This window comes from Jaculus jaculus, chromosome 4, assembly GCF_020740685.1.
Source record: "Jaculus jaculus isolate mJacJac1 chromosome 4, mJacJac1.mat.Y.cur, whole genome shotgun sequence".
Lineage (NCBI taxonomy): Eukaryota > Metazoa > Chordata > Mammalia > Rodentia > Dipodidae > Jaculus > Jaculus jaculus.
Window position 1 is genome coordinate 34,781,401 of NC_059105.1, and position 23,511 is coordinate 34,804,911.

The following is a 23,511-nucleotide window of genomic DNA, read 5'->3' on the forward strand; positions in this document are numbered from 1 at the left end:
GATTTGATTTGTAAGTAGTCAAAGTAAGTATCAAAGAACCTTCTCTCCCACTCCTCCTTGAGTGTGGTCTAGACAAGGAATTCACTCTGAAGAGCATTCCCGAGGCTCAAAAAGAATTCTGATTAGTATCTTCTCAGTGGCTCACATGCTCAGTGACAACAAATGGCCAGATAAGCCTTTTCTTCCCCTACTTTATGATAGGGCATATTATCTGATAAAAGCTCCTTTGTGAACCCTATTTTATTTCTTCCTATAACAGTATCTCTAGACAGAGTAATAAACCATACCTTGTAACTACAAATATATAACCAGAACTTTTTATTGTGTGGTTTTTTATTAAGGGAATTTTCCATTCCAAACTTTCTCAGAACATTATAGACATCATTCTCCACTTTGTACCTAAGTCCTATGGCTTTGCATATTTTGCTAAGGAGTGTTTTAAAGATGTTTTTTCATGTCAAAAGTCAGTGAGAGTCGTCAGCAAAACACAGCCATCTCTGGTATTATGTTAGCCCTAATGTGCAACAGGTCCAGTGGCTGATTTTAATCCAGCCCTTTATGAAGGCTAGTCTTGCATTCATTCATTCAGCAAATACTTAATGGACTTTGTATTTCTTCTTCCAACAGTTAAGTCAAGTTTCAAAAAAATCCTGAAGATAAAATATAGATGGATACTGGATTAATGAAAACAAATAAAGATTTAATTGTATTATTTTGCTAATAGAAAATTAATGGAAGTCCCTTTGGCAAACAAACAAACAAAACAAGTAAAAAAAAAAAATCAAGGTATTTACACTTAAGAGTTTGCAACTACCTTTCTGGTAAATACTCAGAATGTGGAGCTTGGTGGTGATGTAGTAGAGGACCTGGCAACAGATCAAATGTTAAAGCCATGATTATTCAAAGGGTTGTAGCCTCAGTAGAAGGGTGGGCTGAAAAAAACCCATTGATACCCTGAAAATACTTCCCTCAACAAGAGAGTGCATCTTGGTAGGAAAAGCAACAATAAAAACAGCTATAATCACCAGCTTTCTTTAAATATTTCCAACAATACTATGAAAATCAAATATATTTTCCTCCTATCAATTAAACTGTCAGCTAAAAATTATATGGAATGATCTTAAGTTAATAATATGCCACTTGTATTCCAGAAGAATCTAATCTAAATCTTTTTGGACATGGAAGGTCATGGAAGATTCTCAGAAACAAAATCTAACCAAATATGAGTAGCCAATAGAGAGTCAGCAGAAATGTGGACAAATCTTAGATCTCAAATGTAGCCAGAAAATAAGTCTGGGGGAGTTGCTATGAATGGAGTACAAAGAGTTATGAACACACACTCACACGCACACTCACACAAGAAAAAAGGTTTTTAGGGACATTGTGTACTATGGTCTAATATATGCTAATATTCATTAATATAATAGGAGTTCCACAAGGAAAAGAAAGATGAGCAAGAAGTATATTTAGTGGATTCTAGTTTCCAAGATGATGAAAAGCATTAATACACGATCACTGGAGGCATAACATACACCATGAAAAAGGAGATATAAAGGGAAGAGAAAGGAAGGTGTGATAGTTAAGGTGTTGTCAACTTGATCTGTTTAGTAATCCACAGGCTGCTTCTAGGAAGGATCAACTAAAGGAGGAGGTCTTTCTCCCAGGGTGAACCCTTCCCCCAGAGTGGGCGGCCCCGCTCAGAGTGGGACTTGATATAAGGAAGCTCTGGGTAGAAGAGTTCCCTTTTTTTTTTCCTTCCTTCCTTCCATTTGGCTGCCAGAGCTGCTCCCTACCTTCTAGCGTGGATTGAAGACCAGTACGGACTAAAGACCAACATCAACCGAAAACCCACGTGGATCGAAACCCAGCGGCTCCTCAGGAAGCCTCCAGGCTTTCCGGCACCATCTGCAGTGCCAGGTCGGGACTGCTGAGGCATCTGGCCACGTGGACTGAGCAGCTACCAGGTTCGGTGATTCTCAGGCCTGCAACTGCTATTGGACTACTGTAAGCTAATCCAATAAATTCCCTTTATAAAATAATTCATTCTAGTAATTCTGTTCCTCTAGAGAACCCTGACTAATACAGAAGGGAAGAAGGTACTTAATAGGTTGGTATTGTATATATATAACTACAATGATTGAGATGGGGAGGTAATATGATGGAGAATGGAATTTCAAAGGGGAAAGTGAGGGGGGAGGGAGGGTATTACCATGGGATTTTTTTTTTTATAATCATGGAAATAAAAATAAAAATTAATAAAAAATAATAAAAATAATAAAAATTCAATAAAATAAACAAAAAGAAAAAAAAGAAATCTAGGTGCTGGGAAGACTGCTCAGTGGTTATAGGTGTTGCTTGCAATACCTACCAATCAGGGTTCAATTCTTCAGCCACCCCCATACAGCCAGAATGGCAGTCATTTGCAGTGGCAAGAGACCCTGGACTGCCATACTACAGCCGCCAAAACACATATGTAAATCAATAAATAAAATATATTAAAAGTCATACCAAAATCTAGAGAGTACTGAAATCTACATCAAAATCTAAAAACCAGTCAAAAACCAAAGAGAATCTAAAAGTGTATAATGAGAAAAGACTGATCACGGGTAGAGATCCATCGGCCACTTAGATTGAGGGTTGGATTTTCGCAGTAAACAGTAAGAAAAAAAAAAAAAAATCAACATCTTCAGTGTGCTTTTAGCCTAACCTTAAATAGCTAAGAAAACTAGCTCTCAAGAAAAAAAAAAAGGCATTTTCTGAAAAGTAAAAGAAAAAAAAAAAGTGAAATCAATAGAGCATCTTTAAAGAATAAGAAGGCATACTTCAGAGGGAAAAGGAAGCCAGAGGGCATGTCTGAGATGCAAAGCAGAGTGGTGAGAAAATAAACTGTTAAGTACTTGAGTGAGTTTGAAGAAATATTGAGGACATAAAACATTAAAATTAATACATAACTCATGAGATCCAAAAATAAACCTGAAATGAAACAGAAAGTAGCATTGAGAAAGGCTCAAGGTTTCTCACTGTTTGTGTTGCTTGGGACTAGGACTGTACAGGGACGAATGTTAGATTTTGTTATGTGTACATGAGGAAATCTTTTCAAATTATTATAAGAAAAATACGAGAGAGCAGAAAAGGTCATTAAGATTAGTTCAAATGTAAAGTGTCAATTATGATGATGAACTCAGTTCTAAATATTCCACTAATTGCAATAAACATAAATGTCTTAAAATATCCATTCTAATTCATATGGTGGGAATAAGCACGAAATTAAATCCAGCCCTTTGTTAGGACAACATACACACATAAAGCATAAAAATATGGGAAGCTTGAAAGTAGCAGGATGTCAAAAGACATATTGAGTAAAAGATGTGATAAGCATTGAGTCAATGATGTAGCAGATTGGTATTGGGGGATACAAGGCTTCTTCCCTGGGAAAGCTCACATTCTGGAAGTAGAGGAGCCAGATAGTATGAATGTGTACACACACACAAACACACACACACTCACACACTCACACACTCACTCACTCACTTTATAGCAGGCCACTATAAGGAAATAAATGAGTAAGGTATCAAAACGGGCTTCTGGTTGGGTACCTGTTTCAGATGGAGGCATCTGGGAAGACATCCTTGAAGCTTTGAAGAAAGTACACTTGAGTACTGGTGTAGAGGGAATCAGTCCCATGATGTGGGAGTGATCATTCTGAGGTGAGAAGGAGAGAGCAAGGGCCTACAGATAGACTGAGTTGGCCTGTTTTAAAAACAATAGAAAAGGCAGTGTCCACAAAGAGGAGGAAGCAGGGTAAGAATGTGGCATAAATAGGCACAGTGGAAGAGGCCTGGCCTTGTGGGACACAGTGAGAAATCTGAGTTGTGTTTTCTGAATGATGCACTAGCAGAGCATCTGAAGCATTTGAGGACCATCACTTGTTTCAAATTTTCTGAAGTTTTCCCTAGTTCGTTTGAGCAGAAGGAATTACAGAGTATAGGGAAGTTGAGGAGCTGAGGTTGGGTTGATAAGACCACTAAGGTCTTGCAGGTGATAGTGGCTTGGAGAATGGTAGAAAGCATCTCATGGGGTCACTCTGATCTTCTGGATTCCTTAAGACTCAAAGAAACCAAAGTCTAGGCTGCCTCTGGAATTGGTACATCCTTTCAGGACCACATGGAAGGCTAAAAATGTGTCTGTTTTCTTTCTGTCTCTGATGGAATGGCCTATTGGAAGAAGATACTTGAAAATGTTACTTGATTGAGAGATGCCCGTGGCAAGCAATAGATGGGGTGCTGGACTGTTTCATTCGCTGAGGAAGCCCTCTTCAACCATAATTGAAAGTGATAGACCATAGCAGGAAAAGGAATGCAGTCTTAGGTACCCTGAAGATTTCAGAATGGAGGCATTCCCCCTGGGTTCCTTGAGGTCTCATGGCTCTTGATGACAGAAAGTATGGATGTAGTGATGGGCTCTTATACAGTGATCAGTGCTTTTCAGGAAATTTATGTTACTGCTTCATGATTTTTTTCTTTTGCCATGTTCACATAGTACTGCATGTTTTCATTTAAACACTTACTTTTGTATAAAAATATATCAGTTCTATAGGTAGAAAGAAACTACTTTCTAATATCCATTAATATAAATATATACTATGTAAAAGTAAAATGTTTCTGTATGTAAACCACTCAAGATAAGCCATGGACAGCCAGACTCCTACATCAACCAATAGCAAAATTTTCTCTGAGGCCTGTTAACATAACAAACAAAATGGTACTATCACTAGTTTGAGACCAGTATGTCTAAATAATGTTGATGACTCGCTCACTGCCATTTTTATTCATTTATTTACTTTTATTTTGCAGTTGTGGTGTGGTTTACCCATTTAGAACACATGAGAATTTATTTAACTGACTGTTTAATCAAAGGCTTTTGTTCACCAGGTAACTTTTGCTTTGTTCTGGGTGAGGTAGATGGAGTTTGCAAGTTGTTTTGTGTGGGCATGAGGTTTCTAATTATCTGCAGAGTGGGAATGAATTTGCATTTGCTTATTTTAGCAAAAGCAATCTAGGTTGCTTCAAATTTTCCATTTCATTTTGACTTATTTATCATCAGCTCTCTTATTATAAGACTGCTTTTATTGGACACAGTTGGGCATCATGAACCTCAAAAAAGGAACCTTTATGTACACGGCATCACACAAGTGCATTATTAAATAAATTACAAGGCCTAAGTTCCTGCCCCCTGGGACATCAAAAATTGACAGGGGGTTTTAATATTCTGTAAATATGTTCCTCATTATGGCTCTTTTTTCAGCAACCCACAAGTGAGGGGTCTTTTTCTTAAGTTTTTTCCCATATTTCTTTTTCCCCAAAATACTTCTGCCCCAAACAGGTTCCCTATTTTACTCAGGGATTCAGTCTTTAATCTTCTTCCAGAAACTAGAAACTGTTTTCCCTCCCTGTGGTCATACTATACATAGTAATGCTGTTACCCACGTGAAACTTCCTGTTGCACTATTAGAGTGGGAAAGTAGTGTTTTAAAATATCTTAAAAATTTAAAGTAATGTACATGGTTTAAAAGGGAGGGTTTGGGGATATGTTGGCCAAAGAGAACATATTTATAGTTAGATATGAGGAACAAGCCCAAGAAAATTACTCTATAGCATAGTGACTATTGTTCATGACTATATATTGTAATCTTTTTATTACATGTACTTACTACAAAGTGTAATTATATGAGGAAATGCATGTGTTAATTAGACTTACAAGCCTGCAATGTATGCCTACTTCACAATATAACATTATATACAATAAATGATTACATTTGCCAATTTAGAAAATAATTACTTTTTGAAAAGATTTTTAGTTTCTAAAGTTAATTTTCATGCACTCATTTGCACATTTAATAGTGCAAAATTTACTTATTATTTACATACTTAGAGGCACAGGGGATTGAACCCATTCTTCACATATGTCAAGTACTCTACCAATGAGTTATGTTTTCAGTCCTTCATGTAAAAATTTAAAATAAATGTGACTGTGCTGGAGTGATGGCTTAGTGGTTAAGGTAATGCATGCAAAGCCAAAGGACCCAGGTTCAATTCCCCAGGACTCATATAAGCTAGATGCACAAGGTGGTGCAATGTCTCTGGAGTTTATTTGCAGTAGCTGGATGCCCTGGCACACCTATTTTCTCTCTTTCTCTCTCTCTATCTCTCCTCCTCCCTCTTTCCCTCTCTCTTCCCCCCTCTCTCTAATAAATAAGAAAATAAAATATTTTAAAATAAATGTGACCACTCTGCTTCTTCTGAGCATTTGCAATTATTTTGTCAGCAGAAGAGATTTTCACTGTTTGCATTCCTACTGTTGCATACACAGCATCATAAGGGGCAGAATATATATTCTATGCAATTTTATATTTGTCACACAGCTCAGAGTGGGGCGCAGGGTAGATATTGAATGAATTTGGAGTGCTATTGGTCTCCATCTTTCCTTTTTGGAGTAGATAACAGAGTTATCATGTCTATTTGAGTTAAAAGTGAGCCCTAACAGTATTAATGAAGTAGTGAAGTAAGGAAACCATGACTAATGAGCAAAAGAGATTACAAAGATGGCCTAAGAGGGATCTTAGGGCCTGTGAGATATATATACATATATATACGTATGTATATATGTATATATATATACATACACAAACATATATATAAGATGATATATATATATATATATATATATATATATATATATATATATATATATATATATATATATATATAATTTCCTATCACTCAGCTCCAAAAGTACATGGACAGTTCCAATGTTCTACCTTTATGTATCCTAATGAAATGACATATGACTCTTAAATATTTCTGAATAGAGAGGCTGGGTACCAGGGAAATCAAACAGGGTTGAAACTATTATTTCTTACCCCATCTCTGGGGAGGGGAGAGGGCTAAATTTTGAGGTGATCCCCAGTGGACAATGATGTAACACATTAGTTGTAATCATGGAATGAAAGAACAGCTTTCAGAGAGTATCCACATTTTACACACACACACACACACACACACACACACACAGAGAGAGAGAGAGAGAGAGAGAGAAAGAGAGAGATCTAATATAAAGTAATAGCAACCCTACCAAAATTTCATCATTGTAATATATTTCTTATATATGTGTGTATGTGTGGTGGTATGAATGTATTTATAGGTGGGTTCATATGTATGTGGCTGCACATATGTGTGGGATTGTGTGTACATATGTAAACATGCATGTGGAGGAGAGGGATTGGCATTGGGTATCTTTCTTGAGTGCTTTCAACCTTATTTTAATTTTTGAGACAGAGTCTCCTCACTGAACCTAGAACTCACCTAATCAGTTAGACTAGCTAGCCAGCAAGACCTAGGGATTCCCCAATCTGCACCTCCCCAGCATGAGCATTACACTGAAATGACAGATGTAAGCCACCGCGCCTGGTATTTACATGTTGCACATACCAACTTGGGTTCTCATGTGTGTGTGACAAGCATTTTAACCATTGAGCCATCTCACAGCCTTCTGAAATATTTTTAATCATTATGCTTTATTAAATATAATATATAATACCTGATTAACTACTGGAAATATTATACATTTCTATTCATTTATAAGATGTTTCAAATTAAGGCATATTGTTTGGTGTTATTCAATGTAGTTTGGCAGGTTCCTGCATAAGATCTCATGTTCAGATTTCTCAGGTTGTTTTAAGCTTAAATCCCAAAGGCGATGTGTTGCCTCATTTTTCGTTGAGAAAACATAACACTTAAACCCTTGCTGGAATGGATCTATATATGGATATACCTACACTGAGTATATACATTGGGTCATGGGAATTAATGGGTGTTGGTTATTTTGTTTTGTCTTCCCCCCCCCACAACTAATTTGACACATACAATTCTTAAACACTGAAGAACTGTTGTAAATTTGAGCTTTCCATGTATACATTCTAACATGAGCTTTCTAACTCGAAGTCTGTTCTTCACAATAAGCTGCTATGATTTCATGCTGGGGGTTCAGAGCCCAATGATGCTACTGGAGCATTTTCATTGCAGACAGTGGAGAGGGTGAAGGATGCTCAGACTGAAAGGTGAAATTCATGGCTGCTGTTTTTGAGAATTTGAGTTGGCTTTACCCATGGTACATCCTATTGCATGCTACAGTATTTTGACTGATGATAGCATTTTAGTTTTTAGTTACTCTACTCTGAGTGGTTCCCTTCTACTGCTGAAGGGCTAATGCAGTTGGGTGTGGGTAGCTCATAAAGTTTTGATATTAAATATTTTCTTTGTATTTATCAAATCTTATGTAATCATCATTTAGTAACTTTTAAAACCTGCAGATATCACTCTGGCATTTGGAAGCACACTTAGAATTGTCAGTTCCAAATTTAGCATCTTATAAAGGTACATGACATAGAACTAGTTTCAAACTTTGATCAAGAATTTAACATATAGTTGGGCATGGTGGCACATGCCTTCAATTCCAGAATTTGGGAGGAAGAGGTAGGAGGACTGTTGTGAGTTCAAGGCCACCCTGAGACTACATAGTTAATTCCAGGATAACCTGGGCTAGAGCGAGACCCTACCTCAAAAAAAAAGAAAAATAGATAAAAAAAGAATTTAACATACGTAGAAATACCCTCCTCCATTTTCAAATTATTTAAACTTTTAAAAATAATTCAAAAGTTTTAGATACTTTTAAAATATCTATATCAGTGCACATGTAAAACAAAGCAAATTTTATTTCAAGTGATAAAGTCTTAAATTCTGAATAATCAGAGAGATAGGATAAAAGGGAGATATATGTACTAAAATAAGACATACAAACAGCTTTCATAGGAAGTCAGAATAATTCTTCCTAGGCATTTATGGTTAGGGAAAATACGACAATGAAAGGGAAAGGATGAAGAATAGAAAATGCAAAGAGATTATTATGAAGTCTATAAACTTTAAGCATTTGTCCATACAAAGTTTCCACTTAATAAAAAAGAAAATCACAGACTTCTTGTGCTTAGAAGCTTATTTAATTCTGGTGGATTTTAGTGATTGAAGATGAAAGGAAAATTTACCAGCATTCAGCCAGCTTACTCTAATTGTCATCCATATTGGATTTGAGGAAATTCTGACGCTTTTAAAGGTCATGAAGTTCAAGTCAGAGCCAGGCATGGTGGCCAATAGCTTTAATCCCAGTACTCAGGAGGCATAGGTAGGAGGATCACTGTGAGTTCAAGGCCAGTCTGGGACTACAGAATGAAGTCTAGGTCAGCCTGGGCTATAGTGAGACTCTACCTCAAAAGAAAAAAAAAAAAAATTAAGTGAGGGAAAACTGGTAGAATGTGTGTTCACAAAGCACAAGGTTTAGGTTTGAGCCTCAGTTCTGATGTTGAGGAGCCAGGCCATGGAAGGGGACCCCTCTCTCTCTTGGGGTCTCAAAGTTTTAAAATAAATTTATTTCTAACATTCTATGATCCACAAGTTGAAAATTAGAGATGAACTTGCAAACAAACATTGTAGTTTAGAACAGCTATAGCTCACCTGCCACCCAGTCTTTGTAACTGTGTCTGTGAGTATGATAGGGGGATGGTTCAGGGGATACACACATCTGTATCTGTATAAAATATTTTTTGGGAGATTATTTATGTCTTTTTGAGACAGTCTCACTATATAGCCCAAACTGATCTTGAACCTGTGGTAAGCCTTTTGCCTCAGTCTGGTATTACTTGAGATCAGTGTAACCATTCCCAAGCTAAAACACACATTTCAGTTTTCTGACTTTTATCCCATTATGAATGAGCTATTATCTATAGCATTTATTTCTTGGGTAGTTTATTTGTCAACCTTGTAAGGTCAGTGTACTGACCTGATACTGAAAATCAAAACCATGCCCATCCTTAATTTCTTCTCTATCTTCTCCCCTCCCCTCCCTCCTCCTCTCCTTCTTTCCCATCCCTTTCCCTCCTCTCCTTTCGCCTTCCTCTCCCCTCATCTCCTGGTTTCTCTCCTCTCTCTCCCCTTCCCATACCATTCTCTCCTTCCACGCCCCTCTCTCTTTTGAAACAAGGTCCCTAGCTGAGACTAGCATCAAACTTCCTACAAAAACTGAGAATGTCATTAAACTTCGGATACTCTGGCCTCTACCTCTTCAGCACTGATATTACAAGTGTCCATTAAAGCCTGGTTTGTGTGGTGCTATGGACTGTTCTCATGACTTCCTGCTTGCTTGGAAGATACTCTATCAACTGAGCTAAATCCCAGCTTCATCTTATCTACCCATCCATACCACTGGTACCCAAACTTCTAGGTTCACCCTCATCAAAGGCAACTACTACAGAACTTATATACAGGCCATTGATAGCAACCACTCTTTCTTGAGGCCTCAGTCAACTTTAAAAAATAACATAGTGGTATATAAAACTAATCTCTTAATACTATCTCTTTAACAATGTCTTTGTCTAGGTTTCTTCTATCTCTCATAAATCTTTGTCAGCCTATAAAATATGGCTTAGAAGTTTTCATTAATAATATGAGATATGGAACTAATCAAATTACAAGCCTTTTGCATGGCAAAAGATACTGTGAATAGAGCAAAGAGGCAACCTACAGAATGGGAGAAAATTTTTGCCAGCTATACATCTGATAGAGGATTAATATCTAGGATATACAAAGAACTCAAAAAATTAAATAATAAGAAACCAAACAACCCCATTAAAAATGGGCTATGGAACTACATAGAGAGTTCTCAAAAGAAGAAACAAAGATGGCATATAAACATCTAAAAATGTTCAACATCCCCAGTCATCAAGGAAATGCAAATTAAAACTACATTGAGATTCCATCTCTCTCCTGTCAGATTGGCTACCATAATGAAAACAAATGAACATAAATGCTGGTGAGGATGTGGAAAAAGAAGAACCCTTCTACACTGTTGGTGGGAATGCAATCTGGTCCAGCCATTATGGAAATCAGTGTGGAGGTTCCTGAGACAGCTAAAAATAGATCTACCTTATGACCCAGGTGTAGTACTCCTAGGCATATATCCTAAGGACTCATCTCACCACCTTGGAGAAACTTGCTCAACCTTGTTTATTGCCACTGTACTCACAGTAACTGGGAAATGGAACCAGCCTAGATGTCGTTCAAGTGATGAATGGATAATGAAGATGTGGCACATTTATACAATGGAGTTCTACACAGTGATAAAGAACAATGAAATTATGAAATTTTCAGGAAAATGGATGTATCTGGAAAAGATTATGCTAAGCAAGGTAACCCAGACCCAGAAAACCAAACATCACATGTTCTCTTTCATATGTGGATCCTAGCTACAAATAACTGGACTTCTGTGTAAGCAGGAAGGAAACTCAGTAGCATAGGCATGTAAGCTATAAAGGAGATATAAAGGGAATAGAAAGGGAGGGGGCCTAATAGGATGGTATTGTATATATATAAGTAGAAGAATAGGTTAATGGGGGTAAAAATGTCTAAGTGAGGAAGAGACTGAGTAAGGAAAGGTAGAGAGAGGGCTAATCAAAATCTAAAAGGATGTAAATAAGTCATATGGCAACCTACTTTTTTGGACAATGGAACACTCAGGAGCCATAGATGGTTACTAGAAAATTTTCAGTTCCAGGGATGGGATACCTTCCAGTGAATTGTTGACCACAGAGGTCCTTGATGCCCCCCAAACATTACAGGCCATTGCTGAGGCCCTTGGTTTCCCACCAGGAATAGATGGTAAGACCCTATTGCTGAAGACTCCACATACTTGGGCTGCAAGACCACTGAGAAATCCTGCTGGAACTGAGCTGGTAACCTCCTCCATGTAGACCAGCTGACAGAAAGCTGGAAAAAGCCATGCTGCATGCAGTTCAATGGGAGAGAGAATAATCACCAGTGAAGATATGCAACAGTGGACACTGCAAGCCTTATATTTGGCCAGCCAGGCAAAATGAGCCAATGGGTACAATATTGGTACATCTGTTATGGGGAAAACCAACAGCCCTCTAATTTGACCAGAGATGCACTCCATGGGAGGGAATATATCCCTGATACTGAAAACCTACAACAGGGGTAGTCATGAACCCTAAGAGTGTAACGTCTGCAGCTGTCTGGCTAAAAGTATTCACCAAGCTGCCCAGTAAGCACTTCTCTTAACATCTATACCCCAGTTCTAGGCTCAATTCCCCAGGACCCACGTTAACAAGATGCACAAGGGGGAGCATGCATCTGGAGTTCATTTGCAGTGGCTGGAAGCCCTGGTGTGCCCACTCTCCTCTCTCTCTCTGCCTCTTTCTCTCCATCTGTCACTCTCAAATAAATAAACAAAAACATTAAAAAGAATTATTTAAGAAGAACAAAAAGGTTTGAGCTAGCAAATAAATAAATAAATTAAGTAAGTAATAAGAGGTAAAACAATAAAATGAGTTTTCTTATATTCTCTAGATATATCTTAATTTTGTTTTATAATATTAGTTTTCTGGAAAGATCACTAATGTACTTTACCATTTGCTGTCCCTCCATAAAGCATTACTTCCCTTCCTCCCTGCTTTCTCTCTCTCCCATCCTCCTCCTTTACCACACTCTCTATCTATCTCTTGTCTGCTGAAGCTCCCTCAAGCTAATTCCATCGCTCAATTTTTTAAACATTTTACTGACAAGCTTCATTCGTAAACCAAATGTACCCTGATCATTCCTTCCCACCGTCCTCCTTGCTCCCCTCCTCTATCCCCCTCCTTATTTCTAATTAGCCCCTCTTTTATTTTGATACACCATTATTTACCCTCATATTATACAAGTATTGTATAGGGACTTTCAGCCACTCAGATGTCATAAGTGCCACAGCTACTTGATGTCTGAAAGACAGTATTCCAAAGCTTCCCTCCCCTTCCTTCAGCTCTTAAATTCTTCCCACCACCTCTTATGCATGGTCCCTGAGCCTCCAAGGATGTGATAGAGATGTCCCACATAGTGCTGATCTCTCAGTGCTCATTTCTCAGCATCTTCTTATACCATTTGTATCGCTGGGAACTTACAGTTTGTAAATTCTTGGCTCTATCTTTCAAACAAAGCCCCTTATAAGAAAATCATTCATCCAGTCCATCACAGAATTTCACTGGATCCAAGCCTTTTTTCTGGTAATCAGACAAGTTCACATGAGCTCTCACAGAAACTGCAGAACCATCTCAACCAACACTGCTACTGACATCCTCAGCAACAGCCCAGCTTTGCATATACCTAAATGTGTTTGCTCACTGCCCTCTCCTAAATGGTCTCCTTTAGTGTCACATCCTCTGATGGCAATGCGTCCCCTCTGAGACCGGAACCCCATCCCCCTATCCCAGGGCTCTGCAGGGGCTCCTGTGTGTTATTCCTGCATTGCACTCTTCAATGAAATAACATTCAACCTATCTAATAAAGTACTTTTATTCCTTCTCCCCAACCCCCTTGTAGACAGATTTTCTAAGGCAGAACTATGTATTATTTCCCTTTGTGTTTTTAGCAGTTACCACAGTACCTGTCACAGAGAAAAAGTACTTATATGGGAGTGGGACAAAAATACATCATTTTGAAAGTTAATTGGAAAAACATAACGGTGTATCCGTATAACACTCATGAAACTCAGAGATGCACAGACCCATTCTATCTTTGCATAGTAAAGAACTGCATGAAAAGGGTTAATATATGCTTTGAATTCTAATTGATTCCATCAAATTTTAGAGAGCACAGTATTCAGCAATCTTTTGCAAGAGAGCAAATGCCAAGGTTGCAGAACAGAATGTAAGTCTATTCAAGTAACACCGTAAATTCTCAGCCTTGCTCTAAAAGTACACGTCACGTGCCCTTTGATATAACTTAAAGACGATGGGTGGATATTTCTCTCAGGTATCTCCCAACTTAGCCTTTACAATCATTCATATACACACATGCATATACTCATCTAGGCAAACAAAGGCAAAGTGATCGGAGTTAGATATCCCTTTTGGACCCACTAAATTACTGTAGTTTCCTATTTGTACTCCTTGTTCAGCTAGGAGATTACAAAAAGTAAAGAGTTATCGGTTATCTTATTACCTGTGTGTCAGTCATATATCCCAAACAGAATGGAATGTAAGAACCTGGCTTACTTTTACCTTTTTAGTAACACGACTTTGAGGTGGCGAGGGAGGAGGAGAGCCAGAGACCCAGAGGTCCCCAACACCTCATCACTGAAGCCAAACTGAACCCAACATGGCTCAGGGAAATTTTACAGAAGAGGGGCCGGAAAGAATGTCAGAGCCACATGATGGGTCATGATATGCAGAGACATTTATTTATCTTACCCATAACTGTGGGCTAACTCCACAATGCATGACCCATATACCTCAACAAGGAGGGGACAAGGGGAGGGGGTAGGTCATGGATGAGCCTAATAATGGTACCAAACTGACTGTATTTGCTGCTGAATACAAAACTAATTAATAAATTTTTTTAAAAAAAAGAAATACTAGGAGAACATGAATTATCCCCAAGCCTACTATCTGGGTTCAAATTAAATCCACAGTGATCAACTGAGAGATCATGTATATAAATGTTTTGAACTTTAGCTTCTTCCCAACAAAGTTGTGTTAGGATACCAACCAAACTTGAGGGCTGCAAGGCATCTTGTAGATGCACACTCTCCCCCTCATGTAAGTGAATACACACTCATTCATTAACAAACTTATCTCAGAAAAGGTCTGAACTTACTGATGGCCATTACTTTCACAGACATGTCTGTTTTACAGCTATAAAGACAGGTGTTTGAGAATATAAGAAATTAAAACAGAAATAGGAAAGCTTTTTTAGTCCATTTTGCTAATTAATATGTCAAAGCTCATGAAGAAGAGCCCACTGGCTTTCTTCAGCACTGCGTCATCTCAAAGAGCTGGGTCAGCAAAGCTTCCTGCAGACAGTCAATACATATTAAAACGGCTCCAAGCAGTAAATCAAAACAACAACAACAAAAAGACGATACTGTAGGAAAAAGTAAAATTTATAAGCCCTTGCAGACTGAATACAGAGGAGCTTAAACTATTGCCTTATGTTTCAATTCAGTACATAGAAAGGACAAATAAGGAAGAATTCCTTTTCACATATACTTTACATAACCAGAATTAAGGCATAATGTTAAAATATCAAATACCAAATTGATTTTATTGCCTGTGAATTCTAATGCTCTTTCAGAATATTGAACTCATTGAAAATGTTTTATTTATTTATTTTTTCTGTGCCCTCCCCTACATTTCTAGGACCTGAAATTTGTTCAATTTTGTTAGCAAGACAGGAAAATAGGTTAAAAAGGTTTTTGGTTTTTCAAGACTGACTACACTTTGTGATTTTTCTTAAAGGAAGTGAACAAAAGACTATTTTTTATTTAAAAAAAGCTTTTCTGAGTGGCTTTCAACATTACACAGTCATAAAGACCTCTCTTATGTGGAGGAGAACTCCCCAAATTGCCTTACTGAGATAATGGGATGTGATGTGCTATTAGGGGAAGTTCCTGTAGTAAATAGACTGATTTAGCCATCTCAGAAATCATGTATTGATTCTAGCAGGGGTGAGGGGAACTCGAATTTTGGACCAAAAAATTAGGAAGATTTATCTTACCTGATCTTTTGATTTGATCTGAGCTTGAGAAATGAACCACTTAAAGATTAAGATGAGGCAAAGGGGCCAAAAATCTTGTCATAAATTTGGGAGGTACCCAAGCCAGACCAAAAGATGAAACTTGACATAAAATGGCTACGTAATAAAGAGCTGATTCAGAAGAAGTTTTAACTCAGATGAATTTATTAAAATGTGTATTATGCTTCTGTATAAGAAGATAGATGATATTTCTAGATCAACACATACAACTTAATTTGTTTAACTCCCCTAATGGTTTTCAATAGTGTTAAATAGCCCACATTTCTACAATTAAAGAGAAAGATAAAGTCACTCAATTCTGAGCAAAAAAAAAAAAAAAAAAAAAGTTTACAATATGACTTAAACATGTTTAAAAGAGGATTTTTGGGAAAGTAGAAAGAATATGGTTAAAAAATGAGTTACCCTTCTAACATTGGTGAAACAAGTCTGACCTAGAACTTTGTAAGTTAAAATAAGCCTGGAGACCTGCTTAGTCACCATAGACTACCTGTAGACGATTGAGATTACAGATAATCAATCAATCTAGGGAGATATCTATCATCTAAATGAATCAAAGATTATCTGGTGTGAATGTTTTAAGTGGTTTTAGTAGAAGAAGTTTCCAGAATTAAGGTGGCCCTTCACTTTTGCTGCTTTCACTACCATATCTATCACCCAACCCTAAAGAGAACCCTTCATGGCTGCAGCACACACAAAGAATGCATACATAAGGGAATGCATATACCTCGTGGATGCAGCAATACAAGGGGATGTATTTGTGTGTGTGTGTGTGTGTTTGTGTGTGTGTGTGTGTGTGTGTGTGTGTGTGTGTGTGTGTGTGTGTGTATGAGAGAGAGAGAGAGAGAGAGAGAGAGAGAGAGAGAGAGAGAAAGAGAGAGAGAGAGGGAGAGAGGTGAGTACCCAGAAAACATCATCACTTAAGATTATATTTCTAAAAAAAAAAAGTCAATGAAAATAGGGGAAGGTACATTGTTGGAACATATAAAGTTAAAACTTCAACCATCTCTTTCTTTAACAATCTTCATGTTTCTCAGGAATTTTGTTTCTATTTATAAGATGCTGTCATACTTTTTAATATAAGAGCATATTATTTTAGGTGTTTAGTTTTCTTCATTTCATGCCATTTTTGCTCTATAGTTACCAATTTTTTGGTTGATTTTTAGCATTTACACTGTTTTTTTCAGGTAGCTAGAACAAACTCTAAGATGTAGTCATAGTGTAGCGGGTCTCAAAATACAAGCACAATAAACAGGAATAATAGTACATTAGCAACAGAAATCTTCCTTAAATCAGTTGCTACATATACTAGCGTGCTTCATACAATATAAAGATTGCTGGAATAGTTTGGATCTATAAGCTGAAGCAAAACTGCCATGTAGAGTTAAGAAATCTACTTATCAACTTTGGAGTTTTGCCATTTTTGAGATTTTAAATATTTGGAAGGCTATTATTACAAATTTTATACAGTAGTTCTTCATTAATATTTCACATTACAGTATAAAATATAAAAGACAATACTACAGCAGTAAAATATTATAGCAATATGCTAAGTTAATGAAGTTCTCAGTTGAAAAGAGTGACAGTGATTTTTAATTGCCAGCTAACAGTAATTCGTTTAGAAACTAAAATTAAAATAAAATTGGATTTCATGAAAATGACCAGGAAGGTTATTATTTGCTCATTTTCACAAACCTAATTGATAAACATTCTTAAAAATCTATCTCAGTGTTTTTGTCTTGAAATCTCTGTTATCACATAAAAATACTTCAATCTTATAAATATATGTATGAGAACTATGAGCTGCGCAATGCTTTCAAGATAAAAATATTGTAAAATATCCTTGGCATTGCTGTGTCTGAAGAACATCTTTCTCAGTTCCCTAAAATATTTCTAGAAATACAGAATTGAAAGGACAAGGACTAATGAGGATAAAGGAACATTCAGCATGCAGCAAACACCCTCACCCAGAAGTCCCTTCTTTCATATGGTCTAACCGCTTAAGTTCTTTATTAGGAATAAGGTGGGGGGCATAAGAGGTGAGAACCAGCACTTCCCTGCTGTTTTCACTAGAGAATCTGGAGAAAGAAGAAAAGAAAAACAATGGTAATCTATCCCTAGAACATGATAGAGGTAATGAGGCATCAAAAGCACTTCCTGCTGGAAACATAATTGGCCCCAAGCACAGGATAAGCATGAGTATGGAGGGGAGTTCTTTGCTTCAGAAATGCAGGGAGGCCAACAGATCATAACCTCTCTCTGTCTGGGGATGGTGATTTTAATAGTTAAACAGATTTTCCCTAAAAATATTGCACCCCTAGAGGAAAGGGATTACTATAGGATTTTTTTTTTTTTTTTTTAGCTGTAAGTGTTTGCAAACACTGTGCATAAATGATGCTGAGGGGAGAGAATGGGGGAGAAGGCAGGCTACTAGGCAGTGAAGAGGAAGATTGGAATTTATACACAAGGGTCCCTCATACAAGACAGAGAAAGATCAAGTGATGCCTGAGATCCAGGTGACTTCCTGAGAACAATGAGGAGCTTATTCATGAGGGAAAGAAGGACAATCCAATCATCTCCAGCAGGATGCCTTTTGACAACAGATAAAAATAACACCTATTTTTTGTTTGGCAATTACATTAGTGACTACTACATCTTTCTTTGGAATTCGTTGCCCTTGCTTTCCAGTGGGAAAATCATTACATTGAAAGAATTTCAAACTTTCTTAGTATTTAAGTGTTCTTCTGGCACATAGGTTTAGGTTTATAATTTTTTTTTTTTTTTTGGAAACCTTTCTACTACCCTCTCAAACATTTTGAGTCAGCATGCATTATGCCAGTGTGCATGCAGCCAAGCAATAATTCATCTTTGTGGGAGACAGAGACATCTCATGTATTAATTAGAAAGCTTTTCAGTGATGGGTGGGTAGAAACAGGTTCCAAACAACAGCTAAAAACTAGCCAGTGATTTCCAGGAAGGGGAAGAAAAAGGCAGTTATAAGGAATTTCTTACCCGATCTGCGCCCAGCCAATGACTGAACTTTGCTTTCATCTGGCACTGAGGAGAAATAAAAGAGACAAGGATTAGACCTGCTTGTAAATCAGACATTTTAAAGCAATAAATTAATATAGATTCATAACAAGTTAAATCTTTTACTGGCAAAGATTTGAAAATTATTTCCCCTGTCCACCTTTGGGTTCCTTAGTTTTATTTGATATACATTTTAAGGAGAGTAATGAAGAGCTATATGCCTATTAGATGTATGAATATAAGAGTCATGTAAATTTTCTGTTCTTTGCAAAGACTGTTGCTTCAATGTTTAGAAGAGGAGATACTAGAGACAAGGGTCTAGGGAAGCATAATATATAATCAAACGTAAATTGAGCATATGTACAATATTGAGCAATATATACAAGACTCAAGGACAAGACATCTATATCTAGGGAAAATGGAGCAAAAAGAAAATTTCTTAAATTATTTCAGTTAAGAAATGAACAACATGGGCTGGAGAGATGGCTTAGCGGTTAAGCGCTTGCCTGTGAAGCCTAAGGACCCCGGTTCGAGGCTCAGTTCCCCTGGTCCCACGTTAGCCAGATGCACAAGGGGGCGCACGCGTGTGGAGTTCGTTTGCAGAGGCTGGAAGCCCTGGCGCGCCCATTCTCTCTCTCTCCCTCTATCTGTCTTTCTCTCTGTGTCTGTCACTCTCAAATAAATAAATAAAAAATTAAAAAAAAAAGAAGAAATGAACAACATGAAATAATGGCATTCACCAGGCTACAACTCTCTGAAGAGATGGAAAACAAATATGGTCCAATTCACAATTGCCCTGTGTATTGCCTGGTAAGTGTCCAGGAAGTGATGTGGAAAGAGGATACTCAAGCAGCACTCAGTGATGTCCTTTGCATAGGTGCATGGTGTAGAGTGTTTGGGAAAGTCAGAGAGAGTGACATTTGTATGGGAGAGAACAAAGGAGGAGAGAGCTATAGAAAAAAAATTCTTTCTGATATCTTCAGAGAATTTCCCATGTATTTAGTTAAGTATTGATCTCATATGCATGAGACAGGCTCCCTAAGGCCTGACACATCAACCCAAAGTAGACAGAAAGTGGAATCTGAATTGCAAGCCCAATAGAGCCCAGTAGCTGGAGTGACCATTTTCATGGTTCAAAGATGTCATAATATGAAGAAAGACTGTCTCAATGATATGGAAAAACTAGCTTGAGGTAAACGCAGCTGTCTTAACACAGCTGAACTCACAAAAGGTATAGATGACTTAAGCTTATAAAGGGAGACATAAACAATATTATAACAGGATCTTCTTCTTCTTCTTTTTATTATTATTATTTTGGTTTTTCAAGGTAGGGTCTCACTCTAGCTCAGCCTGGAGTTCACTATGTAGTCTCAGGGTGGCCTCAAACTCATAGCGATCCTCCTATCTCTGCCTCCCGAGTGTTGGGATTAAAGGCGTGTGCCACCAGGCCTGGCTTCTGATCATTAGTTTTCAATGAGTTTGTAAATAAACTTTTCCCCAAAGACTACTCTAGGCCCAGGTGACATCACTATGGACTCCTACCCAATATTTGAGAAGGAAATACTAATGATTCTACAAAAATTCTATAAGAAAAGATTTTTTACCATATTCCAGATGGATATATAAATTGTTATCAAGAGTAGAAAAAGACATCATATGATAGAATACTAACTATATCTCTTGTGAACATGGACCCAAAGTTCTTAACTCTTAAACAACTCTGCGTAGCTCTTTCAACACCAGTTCTATTTTTATCCATCATGTTCCTATATATATGCTGGACTATAAATCTCTACTGCTTAAGGGCAGAAGTAAGGTGAGGGGTAGTTTGATAACTTGGAAGATTCCTCTACTTCTTCTAACTAGGTTACTCTCAGGGCGAAATGTCTTGTTCTTCTGCCTACTGCATCGGTCATATTTAATTGACCCAGGAACTGTACATAATCTTTCAGCTCCAGCCCCCAGCCATCCTTTCCTTGCTATTAATTTTCTAGATAAAAGCACCATATAGCTATGCTTATCCTGTTCTCTACTGCTTAAACATCCTGCTATACTTTTTGTTTTATTTCCACTTAAGAGTTAGTGGTCAGACAGCACTTACCAGGCACTGGTGGGGAGTAAAATTCTATCTTTCCTATGCCTCAAATTCTTATGGTAGAATGTATAGTACCAGTAGAAACCTACTAGAAATGTTGGTAATGATTATTAAAAATAATATTAGCAGCTAACATTTCCTGAAGACTGGCAATATGGAGCTTCTTTCTATGTGTTCTATATCTACTAAATAAATTAACCTTCCTCATGATCTGTGAAAGTAAGCACTATTATCTTCATAATCCATATAAAGAAACTGACATCATTTCATAAATGAAAGATCCAGAGATTAAATAGCACTCCTAACTACTCCATTATATTTATAATAAGAAACATAGAAGATCTATTATATGAGAAATTTCAGGAATGATCAGTAACAAATCAAATATAACAAAACAATACCCAATGTTAGAAAATTCTTACACTTTTTATGTGAATATATGCTAATATATAGAAATATTGATCAGACATGTAGTACACACCCATAATCCCAGAATTTATGTGGCAAAAATCAGGAATATTATCCTAAGTTTGAGGTCTGCCTGGACGACATAGCAAGATCTTGTGTCAAAATATTTTTTTTCTGCTTTGATCAAGATGCTTGGAAATCTATAATTCTAATGAGTACAAGATAAAGTACTTATTTCTATTTCACATATACAATGTTATCTTACAGAATTAGGAACTTGGCTTAGAGACCATCCAGTTTTGTGCAGTTATATAAAATATTTGATGTTATATTGATAAATAAGTTAAAAATCATTTTAGAGGTGCTTGCTTGCAAAGCCTACTGGCTCAGGTACAATTCCCCAGCTACCCAAGTAAAGCTGGATGGACATTTGCTTGCAGCAGCAAGAGATCATGCCCGCATGCATGTGCGTGCACCCCCACACCCCCACGCCCCCACACATACACCCACCCACACAATAAACAGATAAATAAAAATTTCCAAAAGGCATTTTTACTTTGTATGCCTTAGTCTCATTTTACAAAAAATATTGATAAAGTGGAGATTTGTAATAAAGATAACATAAGTAGGTACATGCACACTGCTTAGATAACATAATAGGAATGTAATAAATATTAACTATTATCATAATCATTCATAAGAAATGAAATAGGAAGACAGGACAATATGGCAGGTGATAATTAAAAAGATGTGACGGGGGCTGCAGAGATAGCTTAGTGGTTGCGAAACCTAATAACACAGGTTTGATTTCCCAGTTCCCATGTAAGCCAGATGCATAAGGTGGCACATGATCTGGAGTTCATTTGCAGTGGCTGGAGGCCTTGGTGTGCCCATTCTCTTTCTTTATCTTCCTTTTTCTCTCTTTCCAATAAACAAACAAATGATATAAAAAAAGAACTTAAACAGATATGACTGGAGTAACAATGTTACCAGCTAACCTCAGTTACTCCATGTAAAAAATATGGATACAGACAGTGTACAGGAAGTTGAGGGAGCCAAATGACCAAAACAAACAAACAAACCCAACCATAAAACAAGAACTTAGCATTATGCCAGGGAAATATTCTCAAAACCTGAAGCCTTTGATAAACAGTGATGAACTCAATGGTTAGGGTGTTTGCGACATCACCGACTAAGTATAATGAAGGCATCCAGAGAACAGCAGAGAGCACATGATGTTTCAGTGTGGCATCAGGGACTTTCACATGCTACCTCACAGTGGATGCTGGGTCCCAGTGTATCTGCCTGTAGTTCACCTTGTGTTGGAGAAAATGCAAAGAGAAAAATGGGAGACCAAATGGCCTTATTATCCATAGTTATCCTTAATAAGAAGTTTTTGTGAAGGTAAGGCATTTGACGTTGTTTCATTGTTTTTGTCTTTGTTTTTTTTTTTTTTTTAATCTAAACCAAATATAACTATGGCAAATTTCTCACATTAGGCTTCACAAGGAACTTCTTAACTTTTTGACTGAATAATACATATTGTTCCTGGTACAGATACTTATCATTATTTTAATTGACAATTTGAAATTCTTTAGAACACTAAAATAAACTATTTTTAAAAAACACACTGTAGAAAATCCAAACGTGTGATAGGCATAAAAATTAGAGGTCTTTCTCCACGATATTCACTGACACAGATGTCTATCTTTAGGACCAAAGATAAATGAATAAACATAATAGAAAAGAGAGGGAATGGTAATGACTTAATTAGTAGAACCCATTTTATTTAAAAGGTTAAATTTGGAACAATCATCTTTTATACACATGCTTAGTGCTGGCAAGCAATTTAAATAACAGTAGCAAATGAGCAAATGAGGTAAAATTACACACACCACCACTTTTTTAATGGCAAGTATTATAATTAATATCCAACTTCCTTTATAACCCACATCACCTTAGAACTACTATTAAACTTATCTCTTGGGAATGGTGTTTAAATTCAGTAGCTCTACTGCATTATATTTAGATAGCACAGTGATTATAATGGTAGCAACATGCATTGTGTCTGGCTTGTGCTTTAAAATAAAGGACTTATTTTTAAGAAATTGAAAAATATGAATTAGCCTGGTGTGAGAAAGGTCTTCTGTTCCGAAATAGCAAAGAACCTGAATCATCAAGTAAGAGTTGTGAAGGAAAAAGGAGCTTTAAGTTGTTAAGGTCAGATTCAGATGACTTTTTTTGCTTTCTTTTTCCTGAAGTTCTTTAACTCACTACATTCTTTTCCTC

General features: G+C 37.0%; 1 protein-coding gene across 1 annotated transcript in view; it reads right to left on the minus strand.

Annotated features, from left to right (window-relative positions):
* The window catches only part of Pard3b (par-3 family cell polarity regulator beta), a 1,086,921-nt gene that overhangs the window by 366,706 nt on the left and 696,704 nt on the right, over nucleotides 1-23,511 (minus strand). Inside the window, exon 16 of the mRNA XM_045147062.1 lies at nucleotides 18,702-18,746. Coding sequence (XP_045002997.1) covers nucleotides 18,702-18,746 — 45 coding nt within the window. The remainder of the gene's footprint in view (nucleotides 1-18,701; nucleotides 18,747-23,511) is intronic.